At 40.9% G+C, this 25,840-nt stretch overlaps 1 protein-coding gene across 4 annotated transcripts; it reads left to right on the top strand.

The window, feature by feature from the left end:
- Nucleotides 1–305: 305 nt before the first annotated feature.
- Nucleotides 306–23,619, top strand: LOC121170837 (aldo-keto reductase family 1 member D1). Of its 4 annotated transcripts, XM_041002191.1 has the most exons (10): nt 316–458; nt 1,161–1,166; nt 10,274–10,432; nt 12,968–13,084; nt 15,612–15,689; nt 17,050–17,172; nt 18,737–18,846; nt 20,035–20,200; nt 22,245–22,327; nt 23,498–23,619. In XM_041002191.1, exons 1-10 carry the CDS (start codon nt 366–368, stop codon nt 23,538–23,540), a joined length of 978 nt encoding a protein of 325 aa, XP_040858125.1. In that variant the 5' UTR covers nt 316–365; the 3' UTR covers nt 23,541–23,619. The 4 variants fall into 4 exon arrangements, with proteins under 4 accessions (XP_040858124.1, XP_040858128.1, XP_040858127.1 ...); XM_041002190.1 differs by lacking the exon at nt 1,161–1,166 and having other exon boundaries at nt 306–458; nt 10,265–10,432; XM_041002194.1 differs by lacking the exons at nt 1,161–1,166; nt 17,050–17,172 and having other exon boundaries at nt 306–458; nt 10,265–10,432.
- Nucleotides 23,620–25,840: the final 2,221 nt, after the last annotated feature.

Raw genomic sequence — 25,840 nt, 5'->3', positions numbered from 1 at the left:
ATAATTTAACATTGGTCCTTCACCTGTCCACATCAGCGTCTTAACTGGTCGAAACAAGATAGATTTGTTTACTGTTTTTTTTTTAAATCTTCTCTTTGTAGAGAAGTATATATAAGCTCTCAAGGTATTATGTTATTTACATATTCTGATTAAATTCAAGGGATAACCATACTCCGGATTTCCTAGACAACCTGGAAAAACACAAGTTGAGAAACAGATCTGTCAAATCTCTCCTTCCTCCTTCTGCTCCTCCCTCTTCCCCTCCTCTTCTGTTAAATATGCCCTAGGACACCCTCCTAGGACTGCTCTCCGTCTGCTGTTCAGATCCATCCTAGAGAGTGGAACGTTCGCGCTCTGCCTTCAAGATGCACCTCAGTGCAGCAGATCACCGCCTCCCTCTCAGTGATGGAAACAGCATTCCCATCATTGGGCTTGGCACCTTCTCAGAACCTCAGGCGGTAAGCTTCTCTCACTCTCTGTGTTCTGTGTGTGTGGTTAGAATGTGTCTAGAATCTGTAATCTGTAATCCATTTTACATGGATTTTTAAATAAACTCTGTAATAGTGGAAGCAACCTCCAAAGATTACTGTGTGTGAATGAATGAGCATTGAGCCTAAAGTTAAACTAAATCAATTCAGAGTTAAAAACTAGTTTGGATAAGTGAGGCAATGGAATCTTTTTCCTTCCTCCACTGAAATTCAGCTGAATGCTAGTAACTAGATGACTTAAAGCATACGGCATTTGTGTTTATGGTTCTTTGTGCTCACCACGATGTCTTTCCTCAGTGTAACCCCTCGGGAAGGTGTAATGCCCAGAATCAGCAGTGATGTGTATTGAGATGCTCCTGAAATTTCAGCCAGCATGTATGAATGAGCTCTATAAAGCTGAGTATGATTTGAGAAGGCAGAGAAACAGAGTGGAGGCAGGACATGCTAGAAAGAAAGATAAGTACAGAGACAACAAAAATGTACATAGAAGGCCATGTAGTGCTTGGCATGCAGATTTAGTTGGGGTTGGTGAGAGTTGGATCTAAAAGCATGAGTTAAGTTGAGATTTTGAAGGACTGTGAACCCCCTGCATAGGAGTTAGAATGTTGTTCTACAGAATGCCGAAGTTGCCCCCGGGGGCAGGCATTTGGCCTACCAGTGAAGGTAGCTGAGATGCCTGTGTCCCATGTCCAGATACCTTGGTTTGATATCCAATCTGGTCTTATCTCCACTGTCCTCCTAAGGCAGGTGCTGGGACATAGCCAGGCTGGCTCACCTAATTTGATTCCTGCCACCCATGTGAAAGACTTAGGTTGAGTTCCAGTCCTGACCTTCTCTTGGCTGTTGTGGACAGTTAGCCATTAGAGAGGATCTCTCTCTCTCTCTCTAAGAAATGGACATTTTTTTAAAGTTGAGGATCAGAGAAATACCATCATTGGATCTATGTTTTGGAAAAGTGATTATTGGGACCCCATGGGAAATAAAAATCAGAGGAGAATGGAATCACAGTCAAAAAGATACGTTCCATGTTGATTACCCACTTCCCTTATTTTTTGGTATTGCAAAGAAAATCACTCTCAAAACAATTACGAGTCTGTACTTTGACTATTTCCTCTTCTTTGTCTGCCTGCTGTCTCTGTAGGATCTATTCATATCTTGACTCCTACTGCATGTGTGCCGGCTCCTAAACATCTATTTCCTGTTATGCTCGTTATGGCTCCCCCATATAGCCACATCAGAACCTCCTGGGACTTATTGAACATACATTGTCTTGGTCCTCTCCTCCAAGCCAGTAAATCTGGACCTGTAGGTTACAGGTTAAAAATCTGTAATTTAACATGTTCCTTGTAGAGCAAGCAGATGTGGGGAGCAGACATTTGGTGTAGCAACTAAGAAATTGTTTGGCATTCCCTTATCCCTATTGGAGTACCTAGGTTCAACTCCTGTCTCTAGGTTCTAGCTTCCTGGTCATGTACATCATAAGTTAGTGGATGATGGCTCAAGGAGTTGGGTACCTGTCACCGTGATGGAAGACTTAGATTGATTTTTGACGTCTGGATTTTGTCTGGTCCTGCTTCAGCTGCTTCAGGCATATGTGGAGTAAACCAACAGATAGGAAATACCTCTTTATTTCTCTCTCCACCTTTCAAATACAATTAGTCAATTGATTAATAGAAGTAAATAAAGTTGTTCAGGTACATCTTATGTACACACAATTTGCACTCTACCTTTCTCAGACAAGATTAATTCTAGAATAGAAGAAGTATGCTGATCATTGCACCTTCGCAGTTACCTTAATAGCTAACACTGCTACAAGTTACTACAGAAACCAAAAATGGGATTATGCCTTTATCCTTCTCTATTCCTCATCTCTCCCATTTTCACATGATGTCTATGTGATCGCTAAATCCATGTTGAGTTTCTCTCAAATACTTTTGCAGTTCATACCCTCCTATGTATATCCATTGCCACTACCTAGTGTACGTTCCTATCTTGGCCTATTCTTATAGTTTTGTTTCTTCACACTTAATTATCCAGGAAGAGGCTATCAATTTGTTCTCAAATCTGAAGTAAATTGTGTTATGACCATACTCACTAGTTTCCTCTCAGTTAATTAAGCAGATAAAGCCTGCCAGTCCAGCTGCATTTACCACCACTTTCCTGCCCTTTCCTATATGTAAAAGCATCTGCTAAATCCTCAACTGACTCCACTTTCTATGAGTTTTCTGCTTTCAATCTAAAACACCCTTTTTCTTCCTCATAAGCTCATGTTCTAACATCCACTAGCTCTTCAAGACTCAGTTTAAGGAACAGATTTTCTTAGAAACCCAACTCTGATACCCTGCCTGCCCAACATGTTCACAATGAATCCAGGGCTAGATTCTATACAGTGCCTATCACAGTGAATTAAAATCATGATTCTCTGTATGTATGCTTCCATATCATGATTCTCTGTATGTGTGTAAAATCCATTAGGAAAGGGACCATGTTTTTCTCAGCTTTAAGTATAGTAAATAGTAGCTGTTCAACCAATACGTGTCAGACTAATGAATGAGTTTGTTAGACAGGTACATATGTGTGCACATTGCAATGTGTGAAGCCATAAACAGACACAATATAAATGCTCGGATTTATGAACTGTTTACCTCTGTGCCAGGAAATCTTTCAAGTATGTATATTTTTATAAGATTATCTATCTATTTGAAAGAATTGCAGAGAGAGAAAGACAAGGAGAGTAATAGAAAGATCTTCCTTCCGCTGGTTAGTTCTCACTTGGCTGACGCCAGGCAGGGTTGAGCCAGACAGAAGTCAGGAGCCAGCAGTTGCTTCAGAATCGTCCAAGAGGTAGCAGGGCCCCAAATTTTCGGCCATCTTTCCCTTCTTTCCCAGGGCGTTAGTGGAGAGCTGAATCAGAAGTAGAGCTGTTGAGACATAAACCAGTGCCCATAAAGAATAACAGCATTCTGTAAATGGTGGCTTATTTTAATGTTACATTAATATTCTACTTTAACCCTCCTGGCATAATAAAATACATGCTAGTTAGACCCATTGGTAAATAGAGAAACTGAGACGTAAAAAATTTCAGTTTCTAAGGTTATATTGCTTAGGGACAGATTTGGGATTCAAATTCACGTAACTTGAGTCCACATCCTCTGCTGTGAATGTACCATTCATACACACACACACACACATATCCCATCAGTTTCTAACTGTGACTTTGTGTGTGTGTTGCTGTATGTTATAGGATCCAAGAATGTATGTATATATAATTAATTAATACAGGTATATATATATATTATACTGCACATTTGTGTCTATATATTCTTAAATTCTTGGGTTCAAGGTAGAGAATAAAGTATTAAATACTCACTATCTGCCTAGTAATATTAGATCCTCATGCTCTTCCTATAGCTGATTTCAGAAGAGAAAGCAAATACTACTTAGAGAATGTGGCATAACAGAACTCTATTGGAGACAGAGATTATGCATGAACCAACCACATTTGTTATCAGCATTATTATCAAGTGTAAGATAATACATTAGATTAGCTAATATGTTTCATAGAATCAGAGGATCTGATGTGAAGAACATAGCGCATTCATCTGGACGATCTGAGGTAGTAAAAGCTGTAGAGCTGTGGTTACAGGGGGAGCTGAGCAGTGGTGAGAACAGAATGTCTCAGAATAAACTCACATTTTTCTGTTCCAAGTCATACAGTCGACCAGCTCCTGAGTCAGCACCCCAGGGCAGATAGACAGAAGGTTGGCCTTCTGTGCCCAGTTTGGTCACCCCTGAAATCATTGAATTAGATTTGACTTTTAGAAGATTTTTGAAATTTTATGTGAAAAGCAGCTTTGTAGAGAGAAGGAAAAAGAGAGAGACAGAAGTGTCTTCCATCTGCTGGTTTACTCCTCAAATGGCCCAAAAAGCCAGAACTGATCTGGAAAACCAGGAGTCAGGAGATTCTTTCAGGCCTCCCATGAGGGTGCAGAGTCCCAAGAACTTGGGCCGTCCTCTGCCGCTTTTCCAAACCACAAGCAGAGAGCAGGATTGGATGTGGAACAGCAGATATACAAAGTGGCACACAGATTGGATGCCAGTGCCACAATATGGAGAGTTTAACTTGCTGTGCTGCTGTACCAGCCTCATAAATTAGATTTAATTTTGGAGTCAATCTTAGACTAGAACAGTGCTTAGATGCCAAATGTTAGTGTTCTCCTCTTGATCTGTCTAAGAATCTTTTCAAATCCATTCATTTGTAAGAGACAGATGGTGAATTTCAGGTTCAACAGATGTTTAACCAGGATTCTTCATATTCTCTATGCAGCGTAAAATCTGCCAGTGTTTTTCCTGGAATCCCGCTCAGTTTAAATAAGAGTGCCTGAGCAAGACACAGGCAGATGTTCAGGGGGATACAGGGATGTGATCAGAGGGGAAGAGACCCCTTAGGAAGATCAGCATGGCTTTCATGATCTGCCCTATCATCTGTACTGGAGCACATGGAGTAGAATCAGAAGCAGTTTGCAAGATCATTGTGTGGTACTACAGGAGCAGGGCAGCTCAGCTTCTCTTGTCTTATAACAAGTTCTTTTCCTCTGGATATACCTGAACTGAAGGAAATTTTTATGCAGTTAGCGTTTCTGCTAAATAGAAAACACTCTTTTTAATCTAATTCTACTAATGTCTGTAACCCAAATTAGACAAATTTGTTCTATGACAGCTCCCCCAGAAAGGTACCATACAGGGATGTCAGAGCCTATCAGAGTTCCCAAACAGATCTGCCCGTTGTCTCGCAATAATTACATGTTCAGATGTGTGAGCCCCTTTCTTATTGTGTACTTTGATAAGAATGGAGTTTCTATAAACTTCAATTTATGGCCCCATTCTGATCAATAGTTGTCAGAAAACTTCAAGTGTAAGTTGGGAATATTGCCAAGGATACAGATGGTATAATTCCAAGATCAACTACTGACAGCAGTTCAGTTCCGTCCGTATTTATTGTGTACCTATTATCTCCAAGGCATTCTTCAAGAGAGCGTGGAGACCAAACAAATGAGCAAATTGTTAAGGATTTGAAATCTAAGTAGAAGGAGTGGAGGCAAAACAAACCAGTTTACCTATTAGTGAAATATAAGGAGGAGCTGTAGGGTTTCAAAGAATTGTTGGTCAGTTATGAAACAGTGAACAAATCCGGGTATGGGGCACATGAAGAGGCATCAAACTCTGAGAAGCAGTGGTCTGTACTGGGGTGTAACACTCCTTCTTAAGTGGCCCTGTTAAGATTTGTGTGCCATGTGTCCCGTTCGCCTCTGGAGGCAGAGTGAGAGTGGGTGCATGTGGAGAAGTGGAGGCCAAGCACAGCAGGGACAGCCAGGAGGAGCCTGACACCCTCAGGGCCTTTTGCTCCTGAGCTGAGGGACATGGAGGCACAAGGCTCAGGCTCTGCTTTCAGGATGTGCTGGCCTTCAAAGCAGGGCTGGGAAACTTTTGTTCTGCCAAGAACCATTTGGATATTTATTTACAACATCAGTCGCAGGACATACAGAATTAACTTTAAAAAGTACCTGCTATGCATTAATTGAATTTGAAGTCCTGCTTGCACTTGCTTGGCAGGGCTATATTAGATGATTTTGCAGGCCTAATCCAGTCTTCAGGCCACATGTTCCTTACCCCTGCTTAAACCTTCCATCCTTTCCTCGCCCCACTGCCCTTCCACTCTCTCTTCCTCCTCCTTTCAACCCAAGGGACTTAATTTCCTCTGAGAAAGTCAAAACCTTGCTCTCACACCAGGCATCTTTGTCAGCCCTATACTTAAACTGGCAACAAGGTAAAGGTGTTTGAAAAGCTCTCCCTGGAGGGTACCAGGGATCAGAAAGGGAGCATAAATAAGTGTTCTATTTGGGTTTTCTTCTACTTTCCCAATTTCAGAGTAGGCAAGAAGGCAAGACATACTTTCTTTCTCTTTTTAATTTTCTTAAATATTTTTATTCTGAAATTTAGATTACATATATATGTGTACACACATTTTTGTGTATAAATGTGTATGCTAATATATACATACACACACACATACACACATGCAGTACACACACACATACACACACAGAATCTTTCATCTGCTGGATCACTCTCCACTTAACTGCAACAGCCAGAACTTGGCCAGGAAGAACTCAGGAGCTTCATCTGTGTCTTTACATGCGTGGCAGGACCCCAAGTCATTGGGTCGTCTGCTGTTGCTTTTCCCAAATTTGGAAGCTAGCTCCCATTAGCAAGGATCTGGATTGGAAGTAGAGGAATCAAGACTGGAACCAGTGTTGTAGGTGGTAGCAGTATATGCAAAATGCTATACCCAGGAACTGGCCCTTGTTTTTATTTACTGCAAGATCCATATAGCCACACCTTCAATAGACTTGTTGAGGACACAGTACATAGGGTCCCAGAGATTGTGCATTCCATTCTAAAGAAAACACCCAACTCTTTGGTATAGTCCATTGTCAGGTATAAACTGCCCCACTTGTTCCCTGATTTGCTAACACTTTTTCAGGGAATGCTACAATTATTAACTTTTAATCAGTGGTATCTGTAGGGTCAAATTTTGTGAAAGTTTGGATGGCCTATAATTTTAAAGGCCAAAGATCAAAGGAAAAAATTCAGTTGGTGTTGGGGTGTCGTTATGTTTAGAACAGCATGTGTCCTAATTTTTTTTCCGTTACCTCTGACTCCTTCACTTTTACACTTTGCCATGGAAGCCTTGGCTTTTGGAATCAAATCCCATGGGAGTCAGAGCAGGTCTCCTCCGAGGCAGTAGATGCTGTACATCCAACTGCAAGGGTGGTTTGGTGCTGAGGGTGACAGTAACCAAAAAAATATCAAGAAGGAAATTTTAAATACTTGTTGCAAAATGATTAATCTGCCAGATTTAATATATACCAAGAACAGAAGTAGCACAGAATATCAAGTGAGAGTTTCTGTATTAAATGAAAAAAAATTAGCACTGGAACTAGATTGATAGCTGTGATAAAAATGATTTGTCTGTAGACTTGGTCCAATCTACAAGTCACTGTGTTAGATTGTACAAAGGCTGATAATCAATTAGATCCAGGCTAAGGATGGAGAGAATGATAGTTCAGACCCAGGTACGCACAATCCTTGTGCCTAAGATTTTTTCTTAATTTTTAAACTTATATATGTGTACTTCATATATGCAGTGGTTTTTTTTTAAGATTTATTTATTTGAAAGAAAGAGTTATGCAGAGAAAGATATCTTCCTCTCTTCTGCTAATTCAATCCCAAAATGCTACAACAACCAGGGCAGGCCGGATACAAGCTAGGGTTTAGCTTCTTCCAGGTTACCCACATGGTAACGCTAAAGTCCTCGCCTTGTGCACACCAGGATCCCATATGGGCGCTGATTCTAATCCCGGCAGCCCTGCTATCCATCCAGCTCAGTGCTTGTGGCCTGGGAGAGCAGTCGAGGACAACCCAAGGCCTTGGTACCCTGCACCCATGTGGGAGACCTGGAGGAAGCTCCTGGTTCCTGGCTTCAGACCAGCTCAGCTCCAGCCTTTGCAGCCACTTGGAGAGTGAATCAGTGGATGGAAAATCTTCCTCTCTTTCCTCCTCTCTGTATATCTGACTTTCCAATAAAAATAAATAAATCTTTAAAAATAATGATAATAAAGTTTTAAAAAGTTAAATATGTAACTATATACTTAACTCCTTTTTAAAAAGGGATTTATTTGATTTGTATTGGAAAGGCAGATACACAGAGAAGAGGAGATACAGAGAGAAAGATCTTTTGTCTGCAGAACACTCCCCAAGTAGCCGCAATTGCTGGAGCTAAGCCTATCCAAAGGCAGGATCCAGGAGCTTCTTCTGGGTCTCCCACGTGGATGCAGAGTCCCAAGGCCTCGGGCTATCCTCAACTGCTTCCCCAGGCCATAAGTAGGGGGTCAGATGGGAAATGGAGTACCTGGCACATGAAGCAGTGCCCATATATAATCCCGGTGCATGCAAAATTAAGTTTTAGCCACTAGGCTATTGTGCCAGGACCTACTTATCTAATTCTTGGCATTATCCCCCAATTAGTAGAATAATCACTTAAACAGCATTTTCATTCATTGTCTCAGAAATCAAAGTAATCTAGACATAATTTAAGTGTCCAAGATATAATACATTATTGGCAAAAATGATGCTGTTTGGTATCATACACTTGAGCCACCCCCAAATTTGCATTGGCAGACAGTTCTTGATTGAATTCCTTGCAGATATCAAGGGCAGCTATACCTGAAACTGGGTAACTTATAAGTAACAGGAGTTTCTTCTCTTATGGCTCTCGAATCTGGAAAGTCCAGTATTAAAACTTGCCAGTGGTGTAGGGTCCCAGGTCTCTTGGCTTCCAAGATGGCACCTTTAATGCTGTCTTTTTGGAGGGAGGGCAGTGTTCCTCATGCAGCAGAGGAGCAGAAGGGGTCTGAAGCCACCCCTGCAGGCCCTGCTCACAGCAGCATCTCTCACTCATGCAGGCTCTGATGTACCTTCAGACCCCCCTGCCCAATTGCTGAACTGAGAATCAAGTTCTAATATGAGGTCAGAAGGGGCAGAAACATTCAAACCATAATAGAGGGGTAATCTCTATTTCCAGTATAAAGAATTTGCGAAGATTTTAAAAATTAAATTAAAAATTATTTTAGTTTCTCTATTATTATTATCACCTTTTATTATTATCATATGGATTAGGTTTTAGAGATTGATTCATGGTGAGTATATCAATAGTTCATTCTCTTTTTTATTGTTATTATTTTGTATGATGCAGTTTTGTAGGTATATGGATTCTCCCCTCAATCTCTCCTCCTAATCCCCTCACACATCCCCTGTATTATTATAATAGTATAATTGTTCCACATGTACATACATACATTCTCATAGATGAACTATTTAATGGAGACTTGCATGCCTGAAAGTGAAGATACATTGCAATATGTACCTATATTCCGAAATAAAAGGAGGACTGCTAATGAAACTTAAATAGACCTTGACAATTTGATATTAGATTTCCTATCATTGCCTATACCTACAATGCCATGAGTTTATTCTCTTTTCTTACTGATTCATGCTCCTTTCTGTTTTGATCTTCTAAACCTTTTTTAAAAAGGTTTATTTTTATTGAAAAGGCAGAATTTTCAGAGAGGAGCAACAGAGAGAAAGATCTTCCATTCACTGGTTCAGTCCCCAAATGGCCACTGTGTCTGGAGCTGAGCCAAGCTAAAGACAGGAGCTAGGAGCTCCCATGGGGGTGGAATTTAGGCCATCCTCCCTGCTTTCCCTGGCCACAGGAGGCAGCTGTATCAGAAGTGGAGCAGCCGGGATCCAAACCAGTGCCCATATGGGATGTTGTGCTTTGAGGTGGAGGACTAGCCAGTTGAGCCATTACACTAGGCCTTCATCTGAATTTTTATAATTTGGTTTTCTCTGAAGGACTTGGTCCCTACCATAGCAAAACCTTCATGTACCCCTCCTGTCACTGGCAAAACTGAAACAAGTTTCTGAAGCTGCAGTGCTGAAGGCAGTTCTGGGATGAAGGAGGCTCCTGCTGAGAGAGAGGCCACTGAGAAGTCATTTGCTCCTGTCCCCAGATACCATCTTCCAGTCATCACAGTGAAGAATTGGGAACTTTCCGGAAATAGATACAGAAATGTCTGATTAATGGTGACTAAACTGCAGGAAGAACTCATTCTTCTCCCCAACCTTCAATCCCACCCTCCTTGTCATTTCAGACCCACAAGGGACTCTGTGCAACATCAGTGAAGATTGCCATTGACGCAGGGTACCGACACATTGACGGGGCCTACCTCTACAAAAATGAGCACGAAGTGGGCGAAGCCCTCAGGGAGAAGATTGCTGAAGGAAAAGTGCGGCGGGAGGACGTGTTCTACTGTGGCAAGGTGAGCTCTTGCCTTCCCTGTCTCCTCGTGTGGATGGTGGGTCCTGTGCCACCTTCGTCTGGTAAATAAACTTGAATTCGCTGAGAGGATAACATGCTCCCTGGCCTGCAGTGCTGTATCCCTCTCCCTCTTAGGCCTGGGTGGGAGGACATAGCTGCCTCTTCACCTCTGGATATTGACTTAAGGGAACTTAATGTATAAAAAGAGAAAACCAAATCTGCCAAGCAGAAGAGTTGGACAGTGCTGGGAAGAGTATAGGTTGCTCATATCCCACAAACCCTTTCCGCCTTCTTTTAATTTTGTATGCATCTACTTGTCCATAGATCAGCATTTTTAAATTGAGGTCTAATTCACCTACCACGAAGTCCACTATTTTCATCAGGAGTTTTAAACTCATTCACAAACTTGTGCATGTGTCACTTTTAGCTAACATTTGCGTTATTCCAAAAACACCCTCCATGAGCAGTTATTGCCCCTTTATTTCTCTTTCCTTGTCACTGACAACCTTGGCTCTTACTCTACAGTCTCTCATGTGGACATTTCATACATATAGGATCTTCAATAATTATTCATTTGTATCTAGCTTCTTTAATGTATTTCTTAGTATAATGTGTTCAGAGTTTACGCATGTGATTTTGAAAGTATGCACATCTTATGTATATTTAAAAGGCAGAGTGAGTAAACAAGCAAAAAGAGAAAGAAACAGAGACAGATCTGCCCTCAACTGGTACACTCCCCAAATGCCCATAACAACCTGGGCTGGTCCAAAGTGAAGTCAGGAGTCAGCGACTCCATCTAAATTTCCCACATGGACTAAAACCAGGCACCTTGGTTTGGGATGTGGGAGTCTGGAGGCCCAGATAGAGAAGAATGCCCCTCAGGCACAGCTTATTGCCTAATAATTTCCAAATTATACCTTTACACTTGCACTGCAGAGCACTTATTTTTTGTAGAGCTATCTCCTATTGCAACAGTGCCCACGGTCCTGCTGTTCATGATGTCTGAGAACTAGAAACAATGGAAGGCCCATCAGCAATGCAATCTGGAAATGTGTACAATGAGTGAAAACAGAGTGCACAAGCAGCAATGTCTGCTGTAGCCAAAGAAGCCACGAGGATGAGCCACACATCCATGAGAGGAAGAGCAGGAGTCCCTTTATATGGAGATCAGTAATAGGCAGAAGTAAACAGTGTGTTGTTTAGCTATATGTAGAAACATGTACAGATCATTAAAAAAAACCCTGAAGCCAGCAGGAAAACTTCAGGGTAGTAGTAAGGGGGTGACCCATAGCAAGCTTGTTAAATAAGCTAAGATTCAATTTCCTGACCTCTGTGTTTGTTTTATTATTCATCTTTCTAAATATCTCTCTCTGTGTGTGTATATATGTGCAATTGTATCCTGAGTATGGCACTCTTTCATGTCTATGGAATCTACCTCCATAGAGCCAATCCACCATGGTTCAGAAATATTTGGAAAATAGTTGGCATCTGTACTGTCCACGCACATGTCTTTATGCCCTAAACAATACATTACAACAACTATTCACATGGTATTTACATTTGAAGGCAGCAAAGAGGCGTCCAGGGAAGGGAAAAAGACTTTCATTGAACACAGGATGGCATGACAGGAGAAAGGAGGGTTGCAGTTTATTTATGTATCTCATTGGAAAGGGGCTCTGCATACAAACATGTGGAGATGCTCATCTATGCAGTAAGCAGGATCTGAAAGGACATAAAGCCCCTTGTGGCTTATCAGAGTCAACGCCGTATGCTGGTGGTCTTACTAGTTGGGGATGTCCCTAACAAGAAACTGTCAAACTCAGAGTCCAGGGAGGAATATTAGGCAATATAATACCACCATGTCATCCTCAGGGTCATGTGATTATGGTCAGTCTTACAAGATGTGGAGTTAACCATTTAGGCTCCAACCACCTAAGAAATCCTAAGAATGTTCTTGCAGGTTTATATTTCCAACCTGCTGAGTGAATTTGTGGATCAAATCTAAAGGGAAATCTATGTTGTCTCTTGTACAGAATGAATTTCTGGCACAATTTTAGTATTTATAAAAAAAAAAAAACCCTGATCATTTCCTACAGAAAGGTGAAAAGGGGTAAGTTTTGTTTGATTACAGTGTGTAAATCTGTAGGACAGGGCATCTATACCCTTTGCCTTCTGAGGTTTGCGCTGGGATAACAGGAGTCCAACACCAGCAAGAATTATAATTTGTATTCACAGTGAGAAAAAGTCACTAAAGGACAGACAGGAAAGTAGATTGGGCTAGGCAAAGACTTGTTCACTAAGTTATGTACTTTGTGGTCAAGAAGATCTTGTTGTTTCTAATACTATATTCAGATAAACTTTTACTCTATATGTTGAGTCTATCAACTAATGTGATTTTCAGACAATACTGCAGCATAAACATTTTTGTGAAATGAGTGAATAAGGTATGAACAGGTACTTTACGAGGGGATAATAGGCTACATAACTGTAAAAAGAGTATGAACCTTGCTTATCTGTTCCCCTTTAATTATTTCAGCTGTGGGCTACAAATCTTGACCCAGAGATGGTACGGCCAGCCCTGGAGAGGACACTCAAGGTCCTCAAGCTTGATTATGTGGATCTTTACATCATTGAACTGCCCATGGCCTTCAAGGTGAGTGCAGATCCCTAGAAACTGGATCTCTGCTTTCTGGTAACTGTTGTTAGTCAGTGCCGCAAGCTAGTTGGAGCCATTGTAGAATCACCAAACTGGGTCCATTTGCCTGACACACAGAAAGTCCATCAGCAACATTGGATGGCAGAAGAAACTAATCATTTATTGCAGAGAGCAGAGGAAGGAGCCTAAGAGCTACTGCTTAATTCCTGGGCTTCCAAAGGAATTAGGTGTAAAGGTTCTTGTAGATTGAAATTGGGGCTGAGAGGTGCCTGACCAGCTCATGTGCAAGTTCCTGGTTGGTCGGTAGAGCACAGTATCTTCCTTTGATTGGTCAGTGAACCTAGGCTATTTAGGAACTTTATGATGACCAGTTGGGCTCCAGTTGGTCTGAGGGTTATATGAGGTAACAGCTACATTTTGCCTAGGCCTGCAATTCCCCTATAAATCACCCCAAGATAACACTGGCCATAGAGGTTCTTATCCATTGGAAAAGCAAATGACACCTTGAGTCTGGTGATTCCAACCTTGTAGGACTGCCTGATTTAATGCCTAAAATCAGTGAATTCCTTTTAATAGAGGACAGGCAAAGATACCTAGGGTGAAGGGTAATAAGCAATACACTGTGTCCTGCTTTTTATATTATGGGGTTTTGGTTTCATAACCACGCGCCAACAGCTAAAGGTTAATACCCCTGAATGTGGCAGTGTTTTGTTCATGTAATTCAGAGACTGACAGATATCCAAAAAGGTTATGCTAGCACACTCAGGCTTGGACCCTGAGTTTCTTTATTCTAAATTCAGTATGGTTTTTATTACAGTGTGTTTTTTTTTACTACTATAGCTTATCATTTATCAGCCAGCATGTTGTACCTAGCTGTAATATGTAATACACATTTTAGTTGTCCAAGATCCGGGCACGACATTTTCCCCATTCACAAAGTCATAAAAATTATTCTGCACAATGTTTTATATCCCACTGAGCTGTATGTAAAAGTCAGGCAGGGCACGTATGACCTGTAACCTTATTTTCAGAGGGAACTTGAGACCTGTTATTTACCTAAGACCAAATCACAAAGTACATTTATTGTGCAGTAGCCACTTAGGCAGGTACACTGTGCAATGTTTGCACTGTTAACCCGCTGCATCATGAGCTGTAATTTCTGCCACATTCCCGCATAAGCTCCAGGAGACATAGTACTTATTTCACAATTTAAGTGAAGCAGTTTCATAATCTGTATGTGGACAACAAAGGACAGTAGAAGCATAGGAGTTGTGTAAGCCAGGTACTTCAAGTTCAAGAAAGCTGTCCAGGGTACATCCAGTCTTGGCAGTATGTGCTTATTGGATGACATTAAGAAGTTCCACTGTGGATTTAAGTTTGCTAATTGCTTATGCCTGTTTACCTCTTTCCTCTACTCCCACCCCTACCCTCCAAGCACTATATAACATGCCTTTGGGGAGTGGCAAGAAGAGACCCTGGGGCTCTTGCAACAGTTCCTCTTTACCCCAGAGGTGTTGCCTTCTCAGCACCTTCTAGGGTTATTCTTGAGACTTGCAGGGACTTGCCCAGCACCATTCTTTGATTTTGCCCTAAGCCATGTGCACTCCTGCCTAGGAGGACACTGATCCTTCTGACTTGGCAAGGCTCAGAATTCACCTTTTACCTTTTTACATTGCATCACAAAACAGAGAGAACCCATTTTAGTAAATCATTATCTGATCTCTCATCTGACAAGCCCAATAACAATAAACATGTTTCTCTTTCACCCAGATTCCAACTGAAGGCTACAGAAATGGTCAACTAACCTAGTGTTTTCTACCCTACAGCTACAGCCTAAGCAGACCTATTGTCTGAATCACAGAACACAGTAAGATGATATTTATGTCATGTTATTGATGGCAGAAGCTGCCACTCCTCAGCTACAAATGGGAACAGCTTCATTGGCCTCAATTCTTCCATAGTTATGCATTTTAGCTACATGATTGCATTATTCAGATACTTCTGAATCAGCCAAAGCTCTGTTAATAAGTGACAGAAATCAAACTGAAACTGACTTTAATTGAAGAAGGGCATGATGGATTCCAGAATTATCTAATTCAGCTAAAACTGGAACAAAATGCAAACCATATCTCCATATTTCTGGTCCTTTCTCTGTCTCTTCCTTCTGGCTGACTTCTCAGATCTCCTAGTCTGAATGACAAAATGATCATTGATGTAGGAAGCCCACACTGTTAGTACAATTGTGAATTTGCAACGAGACTTCGAAGGTCTGGGGCAGGCTAAATCCAGGAGCCAGAAATCCATCCAGGTCTTGCTAAGGGATGGTGGGTTATAAGCCCAAGGACTTAGCCATCCTCCACTACCTTCCCAGTTGCATTAGCTGGATTGTAAGCAGAGTAGCCCAAAGTGCGATATGGATGCCAACATCATAAGATGCTTCCAGTCATCAAAGGTGGCAACTCAAATTCCATTATTTTGATTCCCAGATGCAAATTATATGAATTGCACATGTTCTTGTTTACAGCCTGGTGATGAAACCTATCCCAAAGATGAGAATGGTAAATGGTTATATCACAAGACAAATCTATGTGCCACATGGGAGGTGAGTGGAGTGTCTATGTTTTAAAGATTTATTTATTTTTATATGAAATGCTGAGTTAGGAGGAGAGTCACAAAGAGAAAGATCTTCCATCCATTAATTCACTCCCCAAATGTGCGCAACAACCAGAGCTGCGTTAACCCGAAGCTGGGAGACAGCATCCCCCTCAGGGTCTCCCACACAACTGCAGGGGCTCAAAGACCTGGGCCATCCTCTACTGCTGTCCCAGGCCACAAGCAGGGAGCTACACAGGAAGAGGAGCAGCTGGGTCATTAACCGACACCCAAATGGGACCCCAGCACATGCAAGGTGAGGATTACACCACTGAGCCAACTAGACCCAGAAGAAGCTGCTGGTTCCTGCCTTTGGATTGGCTCAGCTTCGGCCACTGTGTGCATCTGAGGAGTGAACCAGCAGATGGGAGATCTTTCTGTTTCTCCTTCTCTCTGTAAATCTGCGTTTACAAAAACAAATAAGCAAATATTTTATATATATTTATTTGTTATATTGTATATTTTATATAGCTGCCAGCTTTAGCTTCTGCTTTGTTTCCCACCACTGAGATCTTAGCAGCCAATGGTAGTGGCTCAAGTAATTGGGTTCCTTCCCTGGAAGAAGAAACTTGGACAGCATGGCAGGGTTTCCCTCCAGCCTCTCACTAGTCCTGGTTTATAAAGGCAGCTAGGGAGTAAGCCAGTGATGGGAATTCACCCATCACAATTTGTTTCTGTGTCTCTCAAATAAGTAAATATGTAGTTATTATTCACACTTGCAAGAACTATATAAATAGGTGACTATATTTTTTCTTGAAATACAGGAAAACATCAGTAAGCTAGAATTAGAATGCTCGACATTTGGCATACTTTTTTACCTACTAAGAAGCCAATCAAAGTCAGAATTAATGTTTTATGTGCATATAAACATATCTGCTTGTATTGTATATTTATAAACACGCTTAGGTAAGAGAGAAGATGAGACAAAGTATTCTGCATTCAAATAGGAGAGCATATGTGTTTCATACACACTGAAACATTTATAAAAACAGGTGAGTTTTATTACCAAATCAGTATCTATTACAAAAATGGAAGGTAAGATATGATACGCACAACTTTCAAAACTCATTCCGTCATCAGATCCTGCCTCACACACCCTGCCCCCTTTTCCTTCACTGGATGCTTTTGAAACACACAAGGTCTTACTTTTGATGAACCTGATGGCTGTGCAAGCATTACCCTCACTGACTTTGCACTTGACTTGAAAGGCGTATCCCAAGTGGCTGCTTTGTCGCCATGCCAAACACTCACCACAGACACGTAATCTTGCTGCTTGGGAGGCTTCTTTGTTGACCTGTTGTCACCCACAGGCTTTGGAAGCTTGCAAAGATGCTGGCTTGGTGAAATCCCTCGGAGTCTCCAACTTCAACCGCAGGCAGCTGGAGCTCATCCTGAACAAGCCAGGACTCAAGTACAAGCCGGTCAGCAACCAGGTACAACTTCACAGCTTCCGCTGTGAAGGAGGGACCCCAGCACAACGCTGACACAGGCCAGCACACACCAACCTGTGATCGGTCTCAATTTGTGTCGCCAAAGAGGAAGTCTTAAAACATGCAATGCATACCAAAACACCTAAAAGCGTTTTTGAAGACAAAAACAAAGAGAGAAGATGTTACCTCCAAAACGTCAGACATCCTATTGAATGTTTAAACTAGTGCAAAGCCAGTGTAGGGGACTGTGTACAAGCAAATGGAAATTAACCAGCACCTTAGAAATGGCCCCCATGTAATGAAGGCTTAATTAAAGTAACCAACGCTACTTGCAAAGAAATGGTTTCTGGTGAATATCGTGAGGAAAATGACTATATGTAGGAAAAATGTGGATCTTTGCTTCAAATTAGACTCAAAATTAATGTTCCTTTGGTCAGGAAGAAAGAGGACAGCAAAAACCAGTTGTAAATACTAGAAAACATCTTTAGTTTTAGGAAGCATTGGCTAGAAAGAAAAACAGGAAAATCACAAAGACAACCTTTTGTTTTCATACAGTTTTTATTCTTCGATAGTATTTTTTAAGATTTATTAATTTTTATTGGAATGTCAGATTTACGGATAGAAGGAGAGAAAGAATGATCTTCCATCTGCTGGTTATTTCCCCAAGAGCCACAAGAGCCAGAGCTGAGCCAATCCAAACCAGGGACAGGAGCTTCCTCCGTGTGGGTGCAGGGTCCCAAGGCTTTGGGCCATCCTGCACTGCCAAAATTAGGGAAGCTGAAGGAAAGTGGTTCAGCCAAGACATAAACTAGCACCCATATGAGATTCCTGTGATCGCAAGGCGAGGACCTTAGCCACTAGGCTACCACCCCAACCCACAACAACTTTAAAATCTTAATATATAAACATTTGGAAATTGCAAAGAAAAATAAGTAAAATTCTTAGAAATTCAATAGTGATTGTAGTTTACATCCTTATGAGTTAAAAACAGAAGTTAGAGGGAAAAAATTAATGAGGGAAAGCATTAACATTCAACCACAAAATGTACAGGAGAAATGAACAGAAGTTCTCAAAATAAGTAACTCTCAAAACTGATCACTTGGAGGCTGCTTACCATGTTCGTAGAAGAAAGCTTATTCGGGAGCTTGGGTACAAATGAATTTAGTCTGAGTGTAAACCAATGTGGAGAGATACATCCATAGTCTTAATAATGTTCACAGGCTTCTGTTTTTAGCGATTCATTTTTTGTTGAAGAGTCTCAGGATGCCCAGATGGGCTTAAGTGTGTGTTTATCTTGGCATTTTTGAGTCAAAAACTTCAGGAAATGATTCAATAAATGATAAGATGCATATAAAAACTGGACAGTAGATCTTTCTGAGTTGTTTTGGTAGAAACATGAGTGCACTATTAAGGAGAAAGACCTAGATATAAGATGTAATATAAGGTGAATATTATTATTATTAAGTCAAATTTTAGGAAAGAATTTTTTGAAACTTGATGTAAAACACATTTGATTACTGGAATCTGATTTGGTGCCCCTTCCTGTCTCTCCAATGGAACCCTGTAGGTCGAGTGCCATCCATACTTCACTCAGCCAAAACTGCTGAAATTTTGTCAACAGCATGACATTGTCATTATTGCGTACAGCCCCTTGGGGACTGCTAGGAATCCGATGTGGTAAGTTATGCTACACGTCTCTCACAGCAGGATTTCCTGAAATATGCAGAACAAGACTAACACCATTTACGTTACTGAAATGACACCACTTGGCTGTGGGATCTAATCCATTATGCCCAATTGTCCAAAAATAGTACAGTTTTAAAGACTTAAAATGACCTATAAATGTACCTCTTTTGGTAACTTGGGAAAAGTTTATAGCCACTGAAGTATTCACAATTAAAAATCTAGCCACTGAAGTATTCACACAATTAGAAATCTAGGTTTCATGGTGTTAAGAAAGTAACTTCTTAAATTCATTATGTGCTAACATGTATTAGACCTAATACATCCCTCTCTATGAACTGTTGTAGGAATTTCTTAAGCTATGAAATTATCTATCAGTGCCTAGTAAATAGGAAGGTTCCAGTAAATTATTTACCCAATTGTTATTTAGTAAAGCCTTTAACAAATAAAAAAAAACTTATTGACTTATTTCAATTGGAAAGGCAGATTAGATTTATGGAAAGAAGGAGAGGTAGACAGATTTTCCATCCCCCAAACGGCCACAACAGCCAGAGCAGAAGTGATCCTAAGCTAGGAGCTTACCCTGGGCCTCCCACAGAGGTCCCATGGCTCTGTGCCATCTTCTACCGCTTTCTCAAGCTATAAGCAGGGTGCTAGATGGCAAGTGGTGCATCCGGACACAAACTGGTGCCCATATGGGAGCCTGGCACTTACAAGTTGAGGATTTAGCCATTGAACCATTGTCCTGGGTCCCAGTAGAGTTTTTATAGTCACATTCTGAAATATTGGAATTACTTGTTTTATTGTATTTATTTAGTTTGCTCTCTGTATTCAGTGTTGACTCTACCACTTGGATGTATTCCACAAAGTACAAACTTGACCCATGCCAAGATGATTTCAGAAGTTGTGGCCCTCCTTGCACTTGAGTCCTTCTGGAGCCTTTTTCCGTGTGCCTTCTCTTAGAGTCTGTAGGCTCAGCAGGCAGCTCTGGGAACTTGCTGCCTGGATCCTCTCCTACAAGGAGCAGCTCTTCACTGAAGGGCTTCTGTGCACTCAGAGCGCTTGATCACAGGCGACCCCAGAATGTCCCGGGACATCCCCAGTTGAAGGGTGAGACAGAGGAGAGGATTTGGTTGTCATCACTCTGGCTAAACATGGTGGTGCATTCTTGCTTTCTGAAAGGGTGAACACGTCTTCCCCGCCTTTGTTGGAGGATGCACTGCTAAACTTACTCGGGAAAAAGTACAAGAAGACAGCAGCCCAAATTGCTCTGCGCTTCAACATCCAGCGAGGGGTGGTTGTCATTCCTAAAAGCTTTAATCCTGCAAGGATCAAAGAAAACTTTCAGGTGAGAGAATTGGCTTTTGGAAATGTGAAAATATGAGTGTGTTTGTTGCCTTTGCTTGCAGAGAACTTCACTTTGACTCACTGAGATGCTTGCTATCCCGTGTTGCTTTCTAAAACATAAAGAGTAAAAATAAAATTAAAGATTTGGCTATTGAAGCGTGTTAAAATATGTAGTAATAAGTTAAGCTTAATTGTGTGCTTAACACAGACTTAGTTTAAATGAAATGAAAGAAAACTATTTAAAAACTATTGATTTATTACTTCATAATTAAGGCAACAAAGTAAAGGCATGGAATTGTATCATTGTGCAGTTTTTGTTTTAATGGTATTCCTTCATCTATGGAAGTGCTATTGTTGGATGTTTCTCCAACATATCTTCTCATTTTTTTTGTGAACCTCATTCCACAGAGATTGTTCTCCTTTTTCTGATAGTTACTTGATCACACACTGTTCTTGGTTCTGTGTATTTCACCCACTAATTCCCATGATCATCCCTTAGAAATTGCAATTACCAGCAGCTAGTAATTTCTCCATGTCCTCAGTTTATTCTCTGCTGTTTTACTCCACCAACATACAACATAATGTCCAATTTCTTAAATATTTATTTTTATTTAATATTTGAAAACACACAGTGCCATAATGGGAGAAAGTTTCAGACAGAGAGGAAGGGAGAGACAGACCAAGAGATCTTTCATTCCTTGCTTTACTTCCCAAATGGCTGCCATGGCCGGGGCTACACCAGGCTGAAGCCAGAAGCCAGGAACTCCATCTGCATCTCCAGTATGATTGGCAGGGCCTCACGTACTTCAACCATCTCCTGCTGCTTTTCTGGGTAAATTGGCAGGGAGTTGGACAGTATACAGAACAGCAAGGATTTAAACCTGGGCTTTCACTGCTTTCGCACTTATTCTGGTGCTGAAAGCAGCAGCACAGCCTGCAGTACCACCGTGCTGACTGAAATTGTTTTAAAAACAATTCCAGTCTAAGTCCATTTTCCTCTTACGTTGTTACCCACATGTTTTGTTGATAGTAAATTCTTTTAAAGTCTGTGTTCATTGTCCCAGTTCTAAATCCTCATGATCTTTTATATCCATTCAAACCAAAATTTCAGAGCAACTGACAGGACACCACTTGTCAGTGTGAGCATGAACTTCACACGAGTGACTAGAGCTGGGTCAATCTGAAGCCATAAGCCAGGAGCTTCCCCCAAGACCTCCCACATTGGGTTCAGGGACCCAAGGATTGGGCCATCCTCTGCTGCTTTTCTAGGCCACAAGGCAAAGAGCTGATGGGAGGTGGAGCAGATAGGATATGAACCAGTACCCGTATGGGATCCTGACACTTGGAGGTGGAGGATTAGCCTGTTGAACCATCATGCCAGGGTCAGAAATGTAGCATCTTACACAGAAAAAATAAGAAATCTACTTCTGGAATGTCAGTAAAATTCCTGAACATTTGTTATTTGAGAGAGACTTTGGAATATCTTACAAAATATTCTCAGCAACTATCTCTTTTTTTTTTAAAAGATTTATTTTTATTTTTATTGGAAAGGCGGATATACAGAGAGGAGAGACAGAGAGGAAGATCTTCCATTTGTTGATTCACTCCCCAAGTGAGCGCAACGGCCTGTGCTATGCCGACCCAAAGCCAGGAGCCTCTTCCAGGTCTCCCACGCGGGTGCAGGGTCCCAAAGCCTTGGGCCATCCTTGACTGCTTTCCCGGGCCACAGGCAGGGAGCTGGAAGGGAAGCAGGGCTGCTGGGATTAGAACAGGCACCCATATGGGATCCCGGGCTTGCAAGGCGAGGACCTTAACCACTGTGCCACCATGCCGGGCCCATCAGCAACTATCTCAAACATGCAGAACTAAAAAGTACATCCAGCCCCATTTCCAGTGGTGTCTCCAGAAGCAGCCCCACCTTCTCAGGCGTGCACAGAGAGGCTCCTATTCCTGTGGAGGGCTCCCACAGCCGTCGCACACTCCCTCACCTCAAGCTTAACCCATCTTCCACCTCCAAGAATGTTCTTTTATTTTGTTTGTTCCAGATCTTTGATTTTTGTCTTACTGAAGATGAGATGAAGGACATTGAAGCCTTGAATAAAAATGTCCGATATGTGGAAATGCTCATGTAAGTTTTGGGGGGGTCATGAAAGGGACACTGCCCCCAAGGTATTGGATCGTTAAGCATCTACCAACAGAGCTGTCATGCATCCAGACCCATGTGTCAGCAGAAGGCACAGATGCAAGGATTGTAGCAGCATGTTCCAAATGTTAAATCTAACTGGGTGGTTGATGTGTGTCCACAAAGAAGGGATTTTAAGAGGTTGAACCAAAAGTTCAGTTAGATAAAATGCATTTCAGTGGTTGTGACAGTTTCCATTAAATAGATATGATTAAATAAAAAATAGACTAGTGAGATGTGATTATTCAATCACCGTATCAATATTTTATGGACATTTGTGACATGATTCAGTTTGACCTTTGACATATGTAATACCAATTCTAGCAAAACTGAGGAAGACTAGCCAGTTGTTCAGGATTAACTAGAAAATGAGCCAGAGGGAAAGTATTCAGCCTCATGAATCAACAGACTATCATTCAGGGATGCTTTTTCTTTTTTCATTCAGCTGGTCTACGACATGGGAGAGCCTTTTTTATTTTATATTTTAATTTAAAGTTTATGGTAACTTGGAAAGAACTGAATCATGACAGGGACAGACCCTGCAGTCCTTTTATAACCTATCTCACCACTGTTGTTTCAGGCACAGGTTCATCATCATCACTGTCAATAGTGATGAACACTTTACTGGTCAGCCCCTTTGTAGAGCTCCAAGCTTTACACACTCACAGGGTGTAGTGAGAGGGGACAGGAAGCATTCCTGAGCAGAAGAGTTTTGAAGAGCTCATGCCGTTCATTGTGAGGGAGGGATGCAGGGTCCAGAGAGGTGTGGAGGAAGGAGCCGAGACTGTCCTGAAAACACAGGCAGCATGACTAGCCTCTGAGTTTGTTGTTTTGAATAAAATATTCATGTGGAGCACCAGCTTTCCCACATCCTTACATACAGACACTTAAACACACACACACACTCACACATTCACACAGCATACACCCCCAGCTATTTTTCTAAGGTGTGGGAAAAACCAGTGACTTAGAAGAACAAAGGAGAGTGAGACACAAGGGAATGAGTGAACAAGTGGGGCTGGGAGAGTGGTCAGCGAAATTACCCAAAGACCTGAGCAATTTATACAGTTGTGTGATTTTTAGAGTGATTTTTCCCTCTGGTGGTTATTTTGACAGGTGGCAAGATCATCCTGAATACCCGTTTAATGATGAATACTGACTTCAGGAAACATCTGCAAGGATTGTCCCTCCCCGTGAATGCCCAGACTTTGGGCAAGGAGTTGTACTAACCTCAGACCAAGTGAGAATAAAATCATACTTCTGTATGTTATAAGTACGTTTGATTGAGAAAAAAAAGGTTCCAATCAGATGAAATAATTATTTGGAAGTTATCAGGTAATATTTTATTAACTAATGTCTTCTAGATTCCAGACTGTAAAATATCTTGGTTTAGAAAATTTCAAAAGCCACATATGAAGACAGAAATGCCTTCTGAGAATAAATCTGAGAATTGCCATTGGTATTCTAAGTTCTTTAACACTTAACAGGAGCACAAAGAGGGAAGGAGCTGGTCAGTGCTGCAGTAATGCAGACACGGATTGAGATCCACCTGTGCGCTATTAACAAGGATAATGACAGAGGCCAAGTATAGAAAAAGTCTGAAAATAAAGCAGTGTTAATATTCCAGTGATTGGCAAAGCATTCAGGATCTTGCTGCCATCTTGCTTTCATTCAGTAGCTTTTGTCCAGCTTGAAGGACAGATTATTAACCCCTTGTATCCCTCTCAGGGCCTGAGGCCTGAGAAGCACATGGCCTACCCAGGCTCTGTAACCAGCACCCTGGGTCCAGAGTCATCCTTATCATGCAAGACCCATACAAGAAGTGACTCAAAACAAAAAACATGCACGAATAAGCTCTTTCTTGTAAAATTGTTCCAAGATTGTTATTTTGAAAGCAGGGACCAAAATATTTGATCATCATTAGCTGCTTCAATGGGTAGACTACAAAAGGTAACTGGTTGGTTTATGGGTATCCCACTATGGCTTTTCAACCACTGAGAAGAAATCCTGTCCAAGATTTTAAATTAGAGTTAAATAAGAGTTTAACTAAGTTAATAAGAGGTTAAATCAGAGTTTCGAAAAAATTTATTTAGTTATTTGAAATGACTGCAATAGCCAGTGGTACCAGGTTGAAGCCATGAGTTTGGAACTCCAATCAAGTTTCCCTTATGAGTGGCAGCAGCTCAAACCATCTTGCACTGCTTTCCCAAACTCCTGGATCAGAAATGGAATAGCCAAGATATAAACCAGGTATTTAAAACTATTTTTCCCTGAAAACTAAGAGTTTAGATGTCAGCTGTTAATTACCACATATATTTAAATAGCAAACTAAGACCGAAACCTACAGAAACCTAATTCCCTAGGAATAGTTATATATTCTTTTTTCATTTGTTTCAGCTGACTGCCGCATTAAACTTTACCATTTGTCAAGTAATTTGCATTTATTCTTATTGGATATTTCCTGTTAGAAATCCCTACCTACTATTACTCATCCCAGAATCTATAGCCAGTATTTTTCTGGATTTTTTTTTTCTTTAGCTTTCTGAGAAAAAGGTGAACAAATAAAAATATTGCACATTCCAGTTATGTGATGAGATGTTTTGATATACATATTGTGAAATGCTTTCATATCTATAATGTTACATAATTATCTTTTTCTTCTTTATATGCAGTGAGAATCCTTCTACTTAAGATTTCCTATCTTTAAAAAAATTCCATGTATATATTATTAACTAAACTAACCAGCCTATAATTTTACCACCAAAATTACTCATTTTCAACTGAAACTTTACATCCTTAGCTTATTGCTAAGGGTGCCTCTCACAATTACTCCACTTTGAGTTTCTTTGTGTGCAACTGTTTTAAATCCCGTATTTAAACGAGATCAGTGTTTGTCTTTTGGTGTCTAACTTATTTCAGTGGACGCTGGTACATCTGTGCTATTACACATGGCAGAATTCCACTCTTCATTAAAGTGGAGTCATACTCCTTCTGCACACAATAACTTCACACCTATATTCCAGTCCATTGACAAAAACATTTCCATTTGTTAGCTGTTGCGACTGGTGAGCATGGGAATACACCCAGCTCCTAAGAGTTTATGGTTTCCAATATTTTCTTCCATTTTGTGGCTTCCCTTTTCATTTTGTTGATTCTGTCCTTTACTACGTAAACATTTTTTTCTTTGTTGTAATGTTCCTATTTGTTTTGGCTCCTGTTGCTGGTGCTTTTGATGTCATATCAAAAACTTTTGCGTAGACCCATGTCATAGGTTTTTCCTCTGTTTTCTTGCTTGAGTTTTATAGTTTCAATTCAGTTCTCATATCTAAATTTTGATTTCTTTTTCATACTGATTTTTCATATTTTAGAGTAAATGAATAAAAATTTGGAAGACAAACAACATAGAATGATGATATTGACTTACCTATTACACCCAGAAATATTTGCTATCTACAACAG

Source organism: Ochotona curzoniae, unplaced genomic scaffold, assembly GCF_017591425.1.
Source record: "Ochotona curzoniae isolate NIBS_2020 unplaced genomic scaffold, NIBS_Ocur_1.0 scaffold_2476, whole genome shotgun sequence".
Taxonomy (NCBI): domain Eukaryota; kingdom Metazoa; phylum Chordata; class Mammalia; order Lagomorpha; family Ochotonidae; genus Ochotona; species Ochotona curzoniae.
Note: the sequence above shows the minus strand (reverse complement) of the source record. Positions and strands in the feature narration are given on the sequence as shown.